The sequence below is a fragment of the Phallusia mammillata genome, chromosome 5 (genome assembly GCF_965637545.1).
Source record: "Phallusia mammillata chromosome 5, kaPhaMamm4.hap1.1, whole genome shotgun sequence".
NCBI lineage: Eukaryota > Metazoa > Chordata > Ascidiacea > Phlebobranchia > Ascidiidae > Phallusia > Phallusia mammillata.
In genome coordinates, this window is record NC_137256.1 from 10,488,825 (window position 1) to 10,508,112 (window position 19,288).

At 35.7% G+C, this 19,288-nt stretch overlaps 1 protein-coding gene across 2 annotated transcripts; it reads left to right on the top strand.

The window, feature by feature from the left end:
* The first annotated feature begins 86 nt into the window (after positions 1 to 86).
* LOC145227864 (valine--tRNA ligase, mitochondrial-like) lies at positions 87 to 19,155 on the top strand. 2 transcript variants are annotated; one of them, XM_080092789.1, is made up of 20 exons: positions 87 to 348; positions 1,199 to 1,274; positions 1,839 to 2,052; positions 2,652 to 2,816; positions 3,348 to 3,464; positions 3,955 to 4,151; positions 6,174 to 6,362; positions 6,891 to 7,104; positions 7,692 to 7,781; positions 8,164 to 8,346; positions 8,995 to 9,183; positions 9,957 to 10,050; positions 10,426 to 10,545; positions 10,705 to 10,851; positions 13,654 to 13,776; positions 13,834 to 14,016; positions 16,513 to 16,749; positions 17,578 to 17,880; positions 18,461 to 18,609; positions 18,767 to 19,155. In XM_080092789.1, the coding sequence occupies exons 1-20, from the start codon at positions 196 to 198 to the stop codon at positions 18,807 to 18,809; spliced, it is 3,186 nt and encodes a 1,061-aa protein (XP_079948915.1). In that variant the 5' UTR covers positions 87 to 195; the 3' UTR covers positions 18,810 to 19,155. The 2 variants fall into 2 exon arrangements, with proteins under 2 accessions (XP_079948915.1, XP_079948914.1); XM_080092788.1 differs by having other exon boundaries at positions 18,461 to 18,592.
* Positions 19,156 to 19,288: the final 133 nt, after the last annotated feature.

Consider the following 19,288-nt stretch of genomic DNA (forward strand, 5'->3'; position numbering starts at 1 on the left):
TATAATTCATATCTCATCAACATAGGTACAGATGCGCATTTGATGACATTTTGTGTATAATTTATCTTGCACTTATTGTGTGGAACAAAAACTGTTTTTTTTCAGTTGCTGAAAATTATTCAATGGCATACAAAGTTTGTTGTTTCCCATATATATCCTGAATGTATCTGCCTTGTTGTCTGACTGCTGTAGACAATGGCATTAAGTTTGCTTAAATTAAGAAGTTTTCACAGTTTCCGATCCGCATTGAGCTTCCAGCAATACCGATATGCTCAGTCAGATCGGAGTCAAAAAGAATTTCGTAAGATTCTTCGGCAAACAAAATTAGAAAAAAGTTTAGAAACAGGGGTGAGTAGTTAATGTATCCACCTTATGTGTAATGTGTTTATGCTGCGTAACATGTTTTTGCCCTAATGCAGTGGCCAGTGGTTCTTAACCTGGGTTTAATCGAACCCTAGGGGTTCAACTTCAATGAAGGTCTTTTTGAAATACAATACAAATACTCGTTTTGTCAAAATTTAGGGTTATATAGGCGCTAAAACATGGCAATTTTTGTTTGCTAAATATCAAAACACTGGGAGGTTGCACTAAGGTTTTGTTTTCATTTTTTGACATAACAAAGAGCATTGTGTTCGTTGTTCGTAAGCAGAAAAACAACAATATTTTGTTGAAAGCAAAAACTTAATATTTCATCTTTTTTATGTTTGTGTACAGTTGCTAAAATACTGTGCTTCATTTTGGTAAAAACTAAAAATTGCCGGAATTAAAGCAATCCTGAAACAAGTTGCTTGTATTATTATGTCAGAATTTAACAAAATGACAAAAGATAAGAACCACTACCCTAATGAAAGTGGCGTAAAAGTAGAAATGTTGGTTATATATTTGTTAGTTGTTGGTAGTTATAATTACGTTTTTGGCCTTTTTGAGTTTTGTTTTAAAATTACTGGGAATAAGACAACCAAGCTAAAACATATTAAAATAAAAAATGAACTTAGTGCAAATGTGTTCTCTAAAATCCTAAGTATTGCTTTAAAAAAGAACACAAAAATATACAAATTTGTGTTTGTTTTTTGTATTTCTCAAAATCTAAAACCTGTTTTTCAAAAAAGCAAAAGTTACAGAAACATTATTTGTGATCAAACTTCTGGAATATGGTTTCTCTACTATGCATGTAAAATTAATGTTTTTTTTTTTTCAGCATGTACAACCTGGTAAAAAGATTAATTTTGTTGAAACAGCTTATACTGGCACAGTTACGGTTGGTGACAAAAAAGGTACGCAAAGTATAGATATATTTATGTTTATTTTACAGTAGTGATGGGACGACACCAGGTTTTGAAGCGAGTATCGATACAGAGTACGAGAACCACATGTACATACCTTCGATACCGAGTACCATTACCGAGTACTTAAGTACAGTGTTGTACTACTTGTATATCACTGGCTAATTTATCTGCAATGGCCGGTGTACAGGCGTACACACACACAGATAAATGTAATCTCCATGCAATATATGTAATCAGGCAAAACTTTTTCCCGATTTTGTGCTATCCGAAGCAAATATTGGTATAAAGTTGCCTGTATTCTTATGGTGTAAACCAGCCTACGGTATTCACACGTTGGTATCGAAAACTGAGACAAAAACAAAATATTTCGATACTGAGTACGAGTATCGATACCACTGAAATCGTTCCATACCGAGTATCGGGTACCCGTCCCATCACTATTTTACAGTAAAGTATTCAGTAACGGTCATGTCAGATATTAAAAAACCAACCTAAAAATGCAATTGATTTAAGTTCTAACTAATTGCCACATAAAAGTCTAATTTAATGCAGATACCGCAATTCCTCTTCCTGGCTATTATAGCCCTGAGTTTGTTGAGTGTCATTGGTATGACTGGTGGCGGAAACAAGGTTATCTTACTTGTGATCCTGTATCGCAAGGAAACAAAAAGAAATTTAGCATGGTAATTCCACCACCTAATGTCACAGGTGAACTGCACCTTGGCCATGCTTATACTGCCACCATACAAGATGCTTTGATAAGATGGTAATTTTGTTCTTTTATCTATTTCTGTAACATTTGGGGTTTAATTTATAAAAAGTGTTATTCACTGGGTGCAAATGTCTGAAATAGTTGAGGCATACCGACCACATGGAACAGTGGTTCTCAAACTCGGATTTCGGGGCCGCATGCGGCTCCCAACTACTTATTTTGCGGCTCGCACCAGACCTCAGAAAACCACCAAACATTGCCATTTTAGCTTTCAAAGTCATCTTCTTTAGTGATTTTCTAAAGGTTTTGTTTTTTTGCGGCTCCCTACACACTTAAAAAATACCATTTGGCCCCGACAATGAAAAAGTTTGAGAACCACTGACATGGAATATGCATATGTTTTTGGCTAGTCATGTACTTTGTATAACTGCATTATGATTGTACATCTCAAAACAAAGTATTATATACTCATTCTAATTTTTATGTTTTGTCAAATGATTTCATAGTTTTTATGATCGCTAAAAAGTTTCAAACAAACCAGCTAAGATGAACATTTATTCATTTCTGGGACTAACAGGCCAGACAAACAATCATTTATATCTGTACAAGTGACTGACTATTTTGAGTAATATATACAAAATTATTTACTGCAGGAATAAAATGAGTGGTCATGATGTTTTATGGGTCCCCGGCACCGATCATGCTGGAATTGCAACACAAGCAGTTGTGGAACGTCAACTAGCTGTCAATACTGGAGAAACAAGACAAGAAATGGGGCGTGAAAAGTTTAACAAGGCTGTCTGGGAGTGGAAAAATAGGTAAAACCTGATAAATAACCAACTTACTGTCAAAACGGTGTCTAGGCCTTTGCATGTTACTATGACCTGTCTAATCACCAGTTGATTGTGTGTGCCATCTGTAATGTCACCCCACACTTCTTGCATTTACTTTTTCCCGTGGTGTTTGTGTGAACCCCATTTTAAGCTCAATTGACAGACTACACTGATGACCACAACATATGTTATGTTCTCACAGTTATGGTTTTAATTTGACTCCTAGCTTTATCTATAAGTAATATTTGACATGTATCATTACAAAAATTTTAATATGCTGTCTGTTGATTGGTTTATTGGTTGGTTTTTAGTGTAGCACATAGTCAACTAATTTAGCCAATATCAGCTGGTTTGTTTGATTTTTTTGATCAAATTCATACGAAAACAACTTACAATCAAGTTTACAATTGCATTTTTTTGTGCATTTTTTGCCATGTGTATGATTGACTTCTAGTTTTTGTCACAAAATTTTGTTGCTGTTTACATTGTTAATAAGTTGATGGTATTGACTTTTAGCAAAGGCGATCAAATTAACAAACAACTGAAAAGAATGGGAACAATGTTAGATTGGGAAAGAAGTGTATTTACAATGGATCCTGGTTATTCCAATGCAGTAAATGAAGCATTCATAAGGTAAAGTGTTTATTCAGTGCATAGCTTTCAAAAAACTTTACAAAAGATTTTACCAGTTCCAGTTTTCTTTAAATGATCAATTTTCTGACAAATGTCCAATTTGTCCACATTGCTTGGTCAACCTGATTATAGCATATTTCTTGTTTAACTTTCTAATAAAATAAACATTGGTTATTTTTCAGGCAGTAATCTCTTATTTACTAAAAAAACACACACCTTGTAGTCTGTTATAAATGTCGGGCACAATTTATGTTCGATAATTTCACACATATAAAAACTATACTTTTCTTCTTTTGTCAAAGTTATTATTTCTAGCAAAATTACGAATTTCCTCACCCAAAAACATGACTTTTTCATGAAGCGTCAGTAGAGTTTAATTATGTCAAACCATGCAACCTAGTTAAACAAAAATAATTCAACGTTTTCTGAATTTATTCCAACACCTGAAGTTTTAGTAAAGCAACACAGGGTTTATTGTGCATGTTGACAGGTTATTTAACGAAGGCCTGATATACCGAGAAGAGAAGCCTGTTAACTGGTGTGGAACTTTACAATCTGTAATATCAGATGTAGAGGTGGACTCTAAGCTGATTCAAGATTCAGAAAGTTTGTCTGTCGAGGGTTATGAATTTCCTGTACTGTTTGGTTTGCTTCATAGATTTGCCTACAAGCTAGAATGGCCTCAAGGTATAAAATTGTAATAGATTTTAATCAAGTAAATTAAAACAAGGTGCATTATGCACTGTAGTAGAAAAAAATTATTTTGTTTGAGTTCTGATAGTAATTAGTAGGTTTTCAAATTCTTGTGATTACATTCTAATAATTATTACATGTAGCTGCAGCGCGTTTATCATCTTTCCACCAATTGTGCCCTTACCTTTGTCGCGCTTTATAACGTCCCAACGTTGCGCAGCTATTTCCGGCTTGGTGAATATTTTAGTGCAATTGTGCTGCTACGATTTGTATCACCGGCGAAATAAACTTAACTCAACTCAACTCAACATGAAATGAGCCAAATGAGTTTCCCTAAAGTTTAAGCAATAACCTTGAATAGTTTGCTTTTCATGCCAAAGCACTAAGGCAAAAAAGTCATTTTGTCACATGCATTGAATAATTATAAAAGCTTCAAGCCAATAAATAAAAAGTACGTTGCCGGCAATGCACACTGTTTCGACCCACAATTTCATCAATGCAGCCGGTGACAAGACATAGGCTGTATGAGCTGTTGTAGCCTATTAACAGCACTACAACTGCACTGATGTGTCCTTAAAGGTCGAAAACAGTGTGCATTGTCTGCAGCTTACTTATCATTGAATCTTTATTATGAAGTATGTCCATGCACTTTTGGCATGAAATCTTTGATGAATTGGGATGACTTTCACAGATGGTAGATATAGTTATGCAGATGTGCCCCCTGCTTTGTTTGACTTGATAACCCCAGTATGTACCCCGCTAGACCCCAAAGTGTAAAACGTTTTTGTATGTTGCTGCGCACCACAAGCGAAAGATTTCTGTGGTGTAATAGTGTAATAAAGGCACCAGTACATGTGGTACTTGTGTTTGTGCATTACTTGCTGGAGGTTTTTGCACATGGCAACAGAGGGGTGTTAAACGCCTTGTGACGTCAGAAGCGTTGAAGAATGTTGCTAATAACACCTCTAGTGGTCAAAATCTTAAACATTGTTAGAATTGGGTAAAATTTTTCAAGACTGCTGAATGGGTCATCGTGATTTCATATTTTATGCTTTTGGGTGTTGAACCCTATCAGTTACCCCACTAACCCCTAAAATGGGTGAGTTTTTTAAACGGTGTCGGAATTAGATGAAATTTTGACAGCTTGTATAATTTGTCATTTTTAGGTGTCAATTGTTGTGTTTAACCCTGCAGCCCCAATATTTACCCCTTCAGCCCCATAAAAGGGTGAATTTGTTAAACATTGACCGAATTGGATGAAATTTGGACAGCTTATAGAGAGTGCTACTTATAGTTGTTGTTTGTTATGTTCAACTTTGTCGCCCCCAACATTTACCCCACTAGCCCCCCAAAATGGGTCAATTTTTTAAACAATGTCAGAATGGAATGAAATTTGAACAGCTTGTAGAGTGTGCATTTATAGGTGAAGAATGTTGTGTTGTACCCTGTTGCCCCAGCATTTACCCCACTAGCCCCCAACAGCCATGCGCAATTCGCGCTGATTTGTGTTATAGGAGCTGATTGTTGTGTTTTAGTCTCTTTTCTCGGTATTTAACACTTTTTTTCTCAGATAGACCATGAAATAGAAAAACCTTCAAAAATGTATCAATGGAATGAATTTGAATAGTTTGTACTCCATGAAGCATATTTATTTATGCACAGTGCCGACCACTGTGTTTTACCTTACAACGCCCCACTTTCTCATGGTTATCTCTTGAAATGTATTATTTACAACTTTGTATGTGTGGGGGACCCATGAGTTTTTGCTTGCAGAAACAACCAAGGTTATAAAAGACAATGGATGATATGGGACCCAATATAAAATAAGTGTACAAAATATGTGTTATAGTGTATATGCAAGGGCAATATGTGCTAAGCCACAGTTTTTTTTAACTTTCCAATTTTCTCTCATTACCCGCTTTATGATTGTAAACTCCAATTTGGAATGGTAGCCACTTGAAAATTACTGTATTAAAGTTGTTTATTCTTTCTTATATGTTTGTTATTGATTTTCAGGTGACCTTACAGAAATAGTTGTGGCCACTACCAGGTTGGAAACAATAGTTGGCGACTCTGCTGTTGCCGTCCATCCTGAAGACCCAAGATATGCTCATTTAATTGGACAACGGCTGAAAAAGCCTTTTAACCCTAATGAGACGATTCCGATAATTGCAGATTCAGCTGTTGAAATTAAAACAGGGACAGGTACAAGCTTTTAGCAAAAAGTGTGAAATCTTATAACCTAATTTGTATTTTAGAGACAATTTGGTTAACACCAATTTGCCATGGTTTTAGAGTCCACTTGCATTTTGTACAATATAATTTGAAAAATGGTACAATTTATAACCCAGTATGCAAGTGTATAAAAGTTGCTTTAATTAAATGTAATGTTATATTTTTTTGCTCAAATATTTAAAAAAAGAATTGTGCATCCACTATTCCAGCCGAAGCAGCTAAAAAAATTTTTCAAAATGGATAAACAGGATTAATTGCATAATCGCTCTTTATGTAATTAACCCCATATGCAACAATCAAGATTTTTATGACAAATTAAAGGTTTAGGTACTGTCACAGACGTGAAACGTAGCTTTTCTAAAAACAAAATTGCCAGTGATTTTGAAAAAAATGTAGACAGTTTATTAAGCAAACGTTTTGTTCTTTACAAAAACTTTACAAAATTTGTTCAACTGGTGTCCAATTAACCTTAATTATTATCATTAATTTTATTCATAGGTGCTTTGAAAGTTACTCCAGCTCACGACTTTACCGACTTTGAGATCGGTAAGAGACATAATCTTGCTAGTCCGAGGATTTTTACTCCCGATGGCATGATGGACTTATCAAAAGTGTCAGTATCCATCAGGAGTATCCAAAAACTTCACGGTGTTCACAGGTTTGCCGCACGAAGTATGATCGTTTCAGTTTTGAACAAGCTCAATTTGTACAGGTAAGTGTGTTTGCAATGTAAATGTGAGTTGGAGCTGTTGTCTTGTGAAAGTATTACTTTATGAAGCATATTGATTAAATGTGTGAAAAGTGTCGTAGGGAAGAGCCAAACCTGCAAAAGAGCATCTCATGTTAATGCTCAGTGCTCGACCGAGCAAGCTCACTGCATTGTGATGTCACAAACATTTCCAATTCCACCCTAGTTTTGTAGCTTTCCAAGGTCCCCTACGTCACCAGCTGTGTATTATCCTGTACAGACTCAAGAAGTACGCGATTTTTAACCATTTAACGCATTACAAATAAAACAGTCTGTTCTTGGATACCCTTTCGAACACTAGTTTCATATGATATTAGGGTTTGAATATGCAAGTTTAATGGTTGGGTCAGTTTGTGCAACTGCTCGGCCGAGCACTGAGCTAAAAACAGCGAAGCTCGGTACCGAGTACTCTGGTTCTGGCTCGGCTCCGTCCATCGCTAGTATTTAGGTATGTTTTATACAGTTAAACAGAGTTTGCTCAAGGATTAGGGCAAATGGTCAGCTTAGTGTTTGCAAGATAAAAAATCATGTTCTTTTTATTTTTGCTGCAGAGGTTGCAACACCCATCCAACAGTTTTGCGTGTATGCAGTCGCACTGGAGATGTGATTGAACCGACACTCAAAGAACAATGGTTTATCAGGTAAATTTGTATTATAAAACCAAATTTCTTCGGGAAATTTTTGTTTGCAGGCAAATGTAATTAATTGCATGTCCAGTTTGCAATGCTTTTTTATGCAATTTTTTTTCCATACAAAAAATACCTTATGGCAGTGGTTTCTAACCTTTATTGCCTCATAATAGACAACATAGTTGATGCTAAACTATACAAACATACCATTCTTAATTGGGTGTTTCATCAACTTCACAGGTTGTATTCCCAAAGCTTAAGTGTCTATTTACAAACCACATGTAAATGAAAGTAAAATTCATGATCAACATTCAACTAAACAGAATAGTTATCAATACAGCCATTAAATTATTTTTTGCTACATTGTGTGACCAAATCTTGCATATATTTCAAGGTTAAAAGACTTGGCAGAAACAGCAAAGGACACTGTGTCGTCTAATCGAATTCATTTAAAAGATGCGAAATCCTATGAAAAGACTTGGAACAAGTTTTTGACAGACCCAGAAGACTGGTGCATTTCACGACAAAACTGGTGGGGACACCAAATACCTGCTTTTCAATGCTCCATACAAAATGGGTAAATACTCATAGCCCTATGTTGCTAAAATTATTCCAAACAATAGTGTAAGCATTAGTGATGGGACAATACCAGATTTTAAATCGAGTACCGATACCGAGTACCATGTGTATGTACCTTCGATGCCGATTACCGCATACCGAGAACTTAAATATAGTGTTGTACTCAATTGTATATCACTAGCTAATTTATTTGCCATGGCCAGGGTACATGCGCACAAACACACATCCAGAAGCATGTAGAAAAATGTGATTTCCAAAAGATAGCGAAAAAATATGCATAACCTGGCGGAACTTTTTTCCTATTTGTGCTGTCCGAAGCAAGTATTGGCAAAAAGTTGCCCTTATTCTTATAGTGTAAACCAGCCTTCGGTAAGGAACGTCGGTATTAAATACTGCAAAAGCAAAATATTCTTAATAGAGTACGAGTATCGATACCACTGAAATCATTTGATACCAAGTACTGGGTACTTGTCCCATCACTAGTAGGTGTCAAAGAATCATTGTATTTGAAGAAAAACAATCATAAAAAACACAAATTTGTTGAAATTGAAAGATATAATAGATGGTGTTATATAATGATTGCAGTAAAACAATAAAACTCACATGTCTTACTATCAGAGACAAATAACTCATTGTTTTTTATTAGCAAATCAAAATGGGTTGCTGCACATTCAGAAGAAGAAGCTCTACACAAGGCAACTGAAGTATTTCCACATGTTGAACCATCAAAAATAGCAATCAAGCGTGATCCAGATGTTTTAGACACTTGGTTTTCTTCAGCCCTTTTTCCTTTTGCTGCTCTTGGATGGCCAGACAACACCCCAGATCTTCAACGGTAATTACATTCTCAGTCTTAACAAGTATTTGAAACAAATTTAGCTAGTTTATGCTGTAAAGACTATATCAGCATAAACTCAAGATTGGGAAACATTAGTCATAGACTGCAGAAGGGGTCAGGAACCTATGGCTTGTAAGCCAGATGTACTCTTTTTATGCCTGCTTCTGGTTCTCAGACCAATCTTAGTTTACATGTTTTAACACAATAGCCCAGTGGTTCTCACCCTTTATTGATGAATTTCTCACTAAACCACTCAAAACATTTCTAATCCTCTTCAATAGACTACATATTAGTTGCTAAACCATACAGAATTCCCAGAGATAAAGTGTTTGTTTACAAACGACGTGTACAATTTTTTTAAATTCCTTTCTTGGGTGGAATTCTTCCCAGTTTGGAACCACTGCAATAGGTAAAACATTACCACGAAAGCATTGTACGTAGTGTTAATTGAAACATAAGGGGCAAAACTACACCCAACCAAACACTTTTCGCATAGAATGTTCATTAAAAAAAAAACTATCTGCGGATGGTTTCTATTGCTTTTATTGCAGCTTTTTGAAAACATTGTCAAATCATACTAAATCATACTACGACATGCCCACTGATAACATTGTACTGAATCAAGCCAGTCTCCCAAGCATTCCCATATGGGTGATTGCTGGTCTGCATAAACGCTTCAGGGCTGATTCCAGTTATGAATTTACATTTATCTTAACTGTGTCTGTTTCATAAGTCACAACAACTATATTTAAGTGAACTTTATGTGGCAGGTTTTATCCACTAAGTTTAATGGAAACTGGTCAAGATCTTATTTTCTTCTGGGTGGCCCGAATGGTTATGCTGGGAATCAAGTTGACTGGAAAGGTAACTTAACAACTTAATTTATGTGTAACAGTTATCCAGATAATGGCTTTGTAAAAAAATGCATTCTGACTTTTTAATTTGTTTAGAAACAAGCTGAATTTTAGTTGCACATATTAACAAATATAAGATGTTTCAGGAAGTCTTTAGCAAAAAAGTAGTTTGTTTTAACTGTTTAGAATTGCAATTGGCATTAAGAGGATTTGCGAGGCATGACTTTTCAGCTTGCTACTTTCAACAAACTTGATTACCGTTGGATGGCAACACAAGCCAATAGGCTTCAGCCTTGTCGCCAGCTGCACCGATGAGACCCCATAGGTCGAAATAGTGTGTTCGTTCTGTGTCTGTCTTAACTTGTTATTTGTTTTTATACATTAGAATCCATTCGAGACTATTATGTTTCATTCCATGATAAGAGACTCATATGGACGTAAAATGAGCAAATCCCTGGGAAATGTAATAAATCCACTACATGTTATTGATGGTGCTTCTTTTGAGGTAATTTTTGTTGATTATTGTTTAATGATAATTACAAGTATCTTTTTTAAACTGTACATTATTTTGAATAAATGTCATAAAATAAGTTGTCACCAAGTGAAAGAAACTCAGCTAAACATTTTTACAAGTTTTATTGGCATTGGTAATTTTTTTTTGTAGGAGAGGGTTGAAGGCATTCGCCGCATGGCCCTAAATGCAGAAGAAAACAAATTGTCAATAAAGGGCATCAACAAGCAGGCTTTTAAATCTATACCTCGTTGTGGAACTGATGCCCTTCGAATGTCAATGTGTATGTACAGCGCACAAGTAAGTTTGGGTTTTTAACTGATTTAAGCTGGCTACATTACTTCTTTGATTTTTTTAACCTGAAAAATTGACATTAGCGCTGTGCACACTATGTTAAATTTACTTCCTAAACTCATAGTACACCAGGCCGATTAAAGGCAGTGTCAGCCGCTCTCCCAAATATTCCCATTTGGCACGGCTCAGACTGGAAAAATCTAGCCTGTGGTGGGATTCAACCCCCTGTCAGGAGTCTTTCCGGGACTCACGCTCTATCAACTGAGCTACAGAGGCCCAGTGGAGAAACTGCCGAAAGTCGAATCACAAGCACCATTGTCTGCCTTGTATGCTGCACATGTCAGCTTTGCAGTAGGGGATCGCCAGTTTGACCATATCAGCTCCTGTTGTGGGTTCGAATCCCACCCATATGGGAATGCTTGGTAGACTGGCTGATTCGGTATAATGCCTTTAATAGGCCTGGCATACTATGATTTATCGATAGGTATGCTGTGATCAATGGTCTGCATTGACGCTTGTGGGCTGATTCCAGTATGAATATATTTATCTTATATATTTCCTAAACTAGTTTCTACTTGTTTGTATTTAAATAAACAGTTTTAATAAACGAGCAAAGAATGGATAGTTGCCCTAAATAGTATTCACAGTTTTTAGGACAGTAAACTATTTAACCATTTAGTAAGATGTAGTATGTATAGACATAGAGGAAACCTTTATAGAGCTCTTCTGGCATTTATTATTATTATGGGTCCCCTTTCCTGAAGGGGACACATCTTGATTTCACTCTGTTTTTTTTTTTTTTCGTTTTTTTTTCTTTTTTCCGCCGAAGTTTGTCCATGCACTTTTGGCATGAAATCTTTGGTGGATTTGGATGAAACTTTCACAGATGGTAGATATAGTTATGTAGATGTGCCATCTGCTTCGTTTGACTTAATAACCCCAGTATTTACCCCGCTAGACCCCAAAATGTGAAACGTTTTTGTATGTTGCTGCGCACCACAAACGAAAGATTTCTGTGGTGTAACGGTATAGTATAGGCAACAGAACATATGGTACATGTGTTTGTGCATTACTTGGTGGGCATTTTGGACATGCCGGTCAGAGGGGGTATTAACTAGAGATGTACCGAATATTCGGTTTGCCGGATTTATTCGGCCGAATCGGTCATTTTTGCAAAGATTCGGTTTCGGCCGAATAATTTGTTGCGATTCGGCCGAAACCGAATCTTTTACGAACATAAATGTAAAGCGTTAAACGTGTCTTTTCTGCTTAAGGTACCACGCAAATCTTTTAAAAGCCCAAACATAACGAAAATCGCGTCAATTTTTATCTTTTTCAACACATTATCGGTTTCCCACTGTTGTCAACAAAATTAGCAACTCATTGACAGGTTGCCAATCATGCTTGAGGCAATTTTAAACCCTACAGAACTGAAATGAGGACGAAACACAACTATTCTGCACTAATTGCCTGGTAGATAAACATTTTTTTCATGTCAAACGCGTAGCGTACGACTTCGCGTGACGTCATAAATGATTCGGTTGATTCGGCCGAATTTATTCGGCAAAACCGCCGAATATTCGGTTTCGGCCGAATCGAAATTTCGCCGATTCGGTACATCACTAGTATTAACAGCCTTATGACGTCAGAAGCGTTAAGGAATGTTGCTAATAACACTCCTAGTGGTCAGAATTTTAAACATTGTCCGATTTGGATAAAATTTTACATGACTGTCGATTGTGGTTTAATATTTTATACTTTTGGGTGTTAAAACCCATCAGTTACCCCTCTAACCCCCTAAAATGGGTGAGTTTTTTAAACGGTGTCAGAATTAAGTGAAATTTGGACAGCTTGTGCAATTTGTCATTTTTAGGTGTCAATTGTTGTGTTTACCCCGTTAGCCCCCTAAAATGGGAGAAATTTTAAACAATGTCCGAATTGAATGAAATTTGGACAGTTTGTTCATTTTGCCATAATTAGCTGTTGATTATTTTGTTTCACCCTGTAGCCCCAATATGTACCTCACTAGCCCCCTAAAATGGGTGAACTTTTAAACAATGTCAGAACTATATGGAAGTTGGACAGTTTTGAGTACATTATTCATTGATGTGTTTTACCCTGTAAGACCCACTAATCCTTAAAATAGGTAAATTTTGCAAACAATTGATGAATTAAATGTGACTTGTGTAGTTTCTATCTCACACAGCATGATTATTTCTGCCGACTTTTTTTCGTCCTGTTTAAACTCATAGCACCAAAATTTATTATAGTTATTTCAAAAAATGCACTATTTACAACTTTGCATGTGTGGGGGACCCATGAGTTTCTGCTTGCAGAAACAACTAAAGGTATAAAATACAGTGGCTGATATGGGACCCATTACGAAATAGGTTATAGTATATGTGCAATGGCAATATGTGCTAAGCCACCCTTCTAGTTTTTTATACCTACGTCCTATACTGGTTGCCTTCATCACGGTAAATAACACTGAATGTGTGTATTACAAAGTGCTACAGGCACCAGCTCAAAGATTAGAGGCATAATCATTCGTTATCGTGCAGTGTTTTCGCTGTGATTTCGCTGTGATGTGCTTGCGTTTAAACCTTTTTTCCTTAGTTGATCATGCACTGTATTACACACATTCAGTGTCATTTACCCTAAAGAAGGCGACCTGCCTAGAACACCTAAACAGCGGTGCAAAAATACAATTGCCAGAAGAGCTCCATAAAGTTAATATTATGGCTAGCAGCAACACTTTGTATAGGGAGAATGTCACTTGTTTAATCTAATGCAATGTTTTTTTGATAGTCACAAAGCATCAACTACAATGTAGATGAAACCGTTCGGGCTCGACAAACCTGCAACAAGATATGGAATGCATTCCGACTTGTGTCTACATTTTCACACAACTTCAATCAAGCTGTTATTGAGGTAGTATAGCTTACAAAGAATCATTAGCTTAATTTTGTTAAATTTTTTTTTGCCTAGGGTGCATTGGATTTTGACATGGAACAATTAAACAAACACTTAAGTGCATATGACCATTGGGTGAATCATCACTTAATTGAAACAGTGAAGAAATGCAACGAATTCATGGAAAACAACAACGTTCACAGGGCTTATGTCACTCTTTTAGCTTTTTTCAGAAATATTGTTTGTGATAGCTACTTGGTAAGTTTAAGGTTGTTTTGCAGTTTCCTTTTAAGCTGTTGGGACTAAATGGGTTGAACTGTTATCATTTTAAGTTATTGAAATAATAATTGACTTATATTTTGTCTGAATCGAGAAAATGCCAATGATGCAGTTACAAATAAACACAGCTGAGTTGAGCCAAAGCCACTTGGTACCAAGCATCAGTTTGGTGCTCATCTGAGCAGTTGCACAAACTGACCCGAGCGTTAAATTTACATATTCATGCCCTGCTAACCTATAAAACCAGTGTTAGAAAGCGTATTCGAAAACAAAAATGGCTGTTTTTTAAATGTGGAAGATGGTGGAAAAACACATACTTTTTGGGCCTGTACAGCTAAATACATTGCTGGTGATGTAAGGGATCATGGAAAGCTCTAAAACTAGCGTAATTGGGAATGTTTGTGGCATCACAATGTACCAAGGCATTAACATGAGATGCTTGATTTCGACCAAACAGAACATTTTTGGTCCAGCCCTATAAAAGAATTTGACTCACTTGTTAACACTGCATTAAATAGAGGAATGCACCTCTGTGGACATGCTTTATTCAATGTTCACACATAGCTAGTCATGGGATGAGTACCCAGCAGTTGGTATTGATTTTAGTGATATCGATACTCGTATTTGGTATTAAAATATTTTGCCCTTTGTTTTCGATACCAAAGGCCGGTTACCACTACAAGAATATGGGCTTCTTTTTGCCAATATTTGCTTCAGACAGCACAAAACTGGGATAAAGTCCCGCTAGGTTATTTTTTCGCTATTATGTGGAGATTACATTTTTTACATGCTTCTGCATGTGTGTGTGTGCGTACATGTACCCTAAGATATGAATTAGCTAGTGATGTACAACTAAGTACAACACTATATTTAAGTACTCAGTAATTGTACCCAGTACTTGGTATCCAAGGTATATACACATAGTACTTGCTATCGTCCTATCACCACCAGACATGGGGTCGAATACACGCGTCCTGTATTCAAATACTTAACGAATACCTGCATGACTGTATTCGAATTCATGAATACTTTGGTAATTTTTGAGTGACAGCAATTCGAATGGTATTCCAATAAAACGAGTCAAGTATTTGTATTCATGAATTGTTGACCAAACTACAACGACAAGTAATTTAAATACTATTTGAATAAACCAAGGCATGTATTCGTATTCATGAATTCTACGCACTTTTTAAAGTTCAGCAATTCGAATAATGCGAGTCAAGTATTTGTATTCACGAATTGTTTCTTAATGTTAAGGTGGCAGCAATTCGAATTGTATTCGAATAAAACGTGTCAAGTATTAGTAATCATGAATAGTTGACCAAAAAACAACAACGTGTAATTCGAATACTATTCGAATAAACCCCAAGCGTGTATTCGTATTCATGAATACTTCGTACTTTTTGAGATGTAGCAATTCAAATTGTATTCGTATTAATAGTTCTAGTAATTTGTATTCACGAATTGTTCAGTTGTTGTAAGAAGCAAACAATTCGAATACACCGATTCGGATACTTGTAGTTGCAGAAAATAAAAGAAATAAAAGAGCCCCGAAGTTAAAAGGTATTCGATCAAAAAGTAACATGGGTTTATGAATTGCAAATTTATTGGTAAAAATGTAAACCAAGCTTTTTTGCCACATTTGCGTAACTGATTTAAATCTCCGTTAGATGTTTGCTTCCAAAACATGCTTCACCTGTCATGCCCAATGTTGCAAGCTTTGTAACACAATTCCATTTATGTAACGTCACAATTGAACTTATATGTGTCATTGTTTCGTAACATAAACAAAATTTGTCAAATCAGTCACATTCACTGCTCAATTGAATTGTATTCGAATCTATTCGGCAAAAATATGTAGCAAAATATTCGCGACTACTCCTAGTCTGGTGGTAGTCGACAATTCGAATTGTATTTGTAAAAGTGAAGAAGTCATGTATTCGATTTTACGTATCTTACGTTGCCAAAGACAGACAACAATTCGAATTGTATTCGTAAAAATGTAGTCATGTATTCGATTTCATGAATTGTTACTTAACCAAAGGCTGACAACAATTCGAATTGTATTCGTACAAATGTAGTCATGTATTCGATGTTGCGATTTGTTACCTTGTCAAAGGCCGACAACAATTCGAATTGTATTCGTAAAAAATATCGTGTATTCGAATTTGCAAATTGTTAGGTTGGCAAAAACCTACAACAATTCGAATTGTATTCAAATAACTTTAATCGAGCTTTTGTATTCATGAATTGTTGGTTCGAAAGATTACTTTAACTATTCGAATTGTATTCATGCACTATCGAATGGAAACCAAAATAATTCGAATACAGCACTAAGGTGGCAAAACCTGTATTCGAATGCATTCGAATACGAATGAAGAATACGAATTGCCCCATGTCTGATCACCACACATAGCCTATCCCTGTCTAAAAAATCAGCAAGATTTGGTCCTTAACTTTTGACAAACTTTTTAGGAAACAACAAAAACTAGTCTGACTGGATTGCAAGATTCACACAACCTAGCCAGTCACACAGATGCTCAGCGTGCAACACTAGTGAACACTGTAAGGATAATGGAGACATTTCTAAGGCTTTTGGCTCCATTTGCCCCATTCCTTGCAGAGGAACTCTGGCAGCGACTGGAAAAGGAAATGTTAAAAACTCCACAATGGGAAAGTATTTGTGTTGCACCGTATCCAACTGTTGAAAGTGTAAGTGTTTACCTCAAGTAACATATATTTATTATTTGAACCTGAAACAGGTCTATTGCTTTAGATTAGTATTAAACCTTTTAGTAAAATGTTTGCAATTTTTCTATTTGCTTGTTAGCTATATGTAGTTAAAATCAGTTCTTCCCAACTGATTGACATGACACTTGCAGGTGCCCAATAGGTGGTGGCAGGTGCGACCATATAGAGTTTGGCCACTGTTGAAGTTTTAGTTAGTTTGCATAGTTTTAAACGTAAAATTGTGAAACCTCGAAAAAGGCAAAAAAGATGTTTTTAAAAACAAAATGTTTGGTGGTATGACAACAAAATTTGCCTTCAAAAGTGCTTTGATTTATGATATTGAACACACAACTGTTTGCCAGTAAACCATTGTGTGAACAGTGGGAGTTTGTTTTTATAAATGGTTATCTTAGTGATAGCTATTCTTGCCATTTTTTGCTTTGGTGATGTGACAATAAGTTCAGTTTAATTTTACGCTTGCTACCTTGCATATTTGTAAAACTCGGCGCCTATGGTGATAACTGTTTGTGGGGGGGCATGAAGGATTTTAAAGTGCTGCTATTGTACATCGATAGGCCAGTTGCATGGTTGATGTTTAAAAGCAATTTTAAACTTTACTTGTCACGCCAAAGTGTCATTAACAAAAAAGTGAAAGTCATTTTTTTTCATAATTCTATCTTTTCCGAACATGATTTTTGCAACTAGGTTTTTCACAAGTGATGTTTATAACCTGTCCTGCATAATGTGTACATTACACCATATGTGAATAAGCATGACAAGTGTGTTAGTATTCTTGATTTATATTCCCAGCTTGCTGATGTAACACCCGAACCAGCTTTGGTGGATAAAGCAAAGATGTCTATTGAAGTTGCACAAAATATTCGTGAAGCCGTCAAACATTGTTCTGTGTTGCGTAACAATGCCGTTGTACTAGTAGTATGCAGCGATAAAGATGATTGTGATTTTTTTTCTGCCAATCTTCGTCACATAGGAAGACTGGCTTTCGTTGTCAATGTCAAAGCCATACATCTTGAAGATTATGAGAATTATATGGACAAGTGCTATGGTATTTTAAACAACGATTCAAGGATTAATATCTTGTTCTACGATAAGGTATGTTATTTAGGCCACATCAATTACCAAATGACACTACTGAATAAATCAGAAAAGTACTGCTAATTTGTATCAGCTAAAACTAAGTATCTTACACTGTTGCACATTAATGATGCTGTAATTGGACCATCCATGCATGGGCTATCAGAATGTCATCACATTTTTACAATTTTAACAAGGAAATGCAGAAAACCTTGGTTAATCCGGATTGCCTTATTCAAACAAATTTGGATCTTTCAGTCCCAACGGGTCTGGGTTAACCGAGGTTATCTGTAGTCCTTGTTTGACAGAAATTTTAATTGGAAAAGTGTTGGTTGAATTTAACATAAAAAATGTCATTCACTTTAATTGAGGTACTGGTCTGATTTCTTAACAGTATGCATAAAACCTCTTGGTAACTCATGTTCACAAACCTTAAACGAAATGGTATTGCAATGTTTTTAAAAATATATAAAAATTATATAAATACTGAGCACTGATCATATTTTCCTATTGCAACAAGTTGCATGTGGTCAAAAAATGAAAGCTAAAAAAAGTTTGGTTTTGGGTTGTGTTTACCTGTTAATATTATATTTAATAGAACACAAACTTGGATTCTGCAATTGAAAAATCACAACAATCCACAACTATCGCCATAACAAAATGCGAGGAAAAAATTGACAAGATAAAAAAAATTGGAGGGAGTACAGGATTTGTAAAAAACCCGGAAAAGGTATTTGTTACTTTCAAGTAGGTTTTTCATAGATGAGTATTTTCTTGAAATGTTGAGAGTTGCAAACAATTTTTTTTTAATATAATTGAAAATTTAAATTTAGAAATTTATTTATACTTCAATTAATGCCTATCAAGTCTTTTGATTAGGTAAAATAACACTGTATTTTTTTAGCTTGCAGCACTTGAAAAACGATTATCGGAGTTGGAAAAGGTAAACAAGTATTTCCAAAAGTCAACGTGACACATTTTGGATGAAAAGTTGCTGCCTATTCCAACATGTGCCACTCTTGAGTACAAGCCAATACAGCTCCACCACTATAGCAGACATGTATTGTCATGTTGGCTTGCAGTTAAAAATCCAGTGCCCCGATAAGGCTGAAAGTTGGATGTTGGACAAAGTGCTTTGTTTGGTTCCATTATTCCGCACAAGTTTCTATTGTACTGCCGTAATAAATTATAAGTTGAAATCGATGTTTTTGTGATTCCTTACACAAACCTACATGTGTGTTGTGGTCGTCAATATAATTTGTTTGTTTTTTGCAATAAATTATAAAACTTTTACATGCTGGAATTGCACTCAATACATGCGTCTGCTGCATTTTGGAGTTTCTAAAAAAATACATGCGTTTTTTGCATTGAAAAGTCCAAAATATCCTGAATGAAAACATCTCATTTTTATGGCAAGAAACATTCT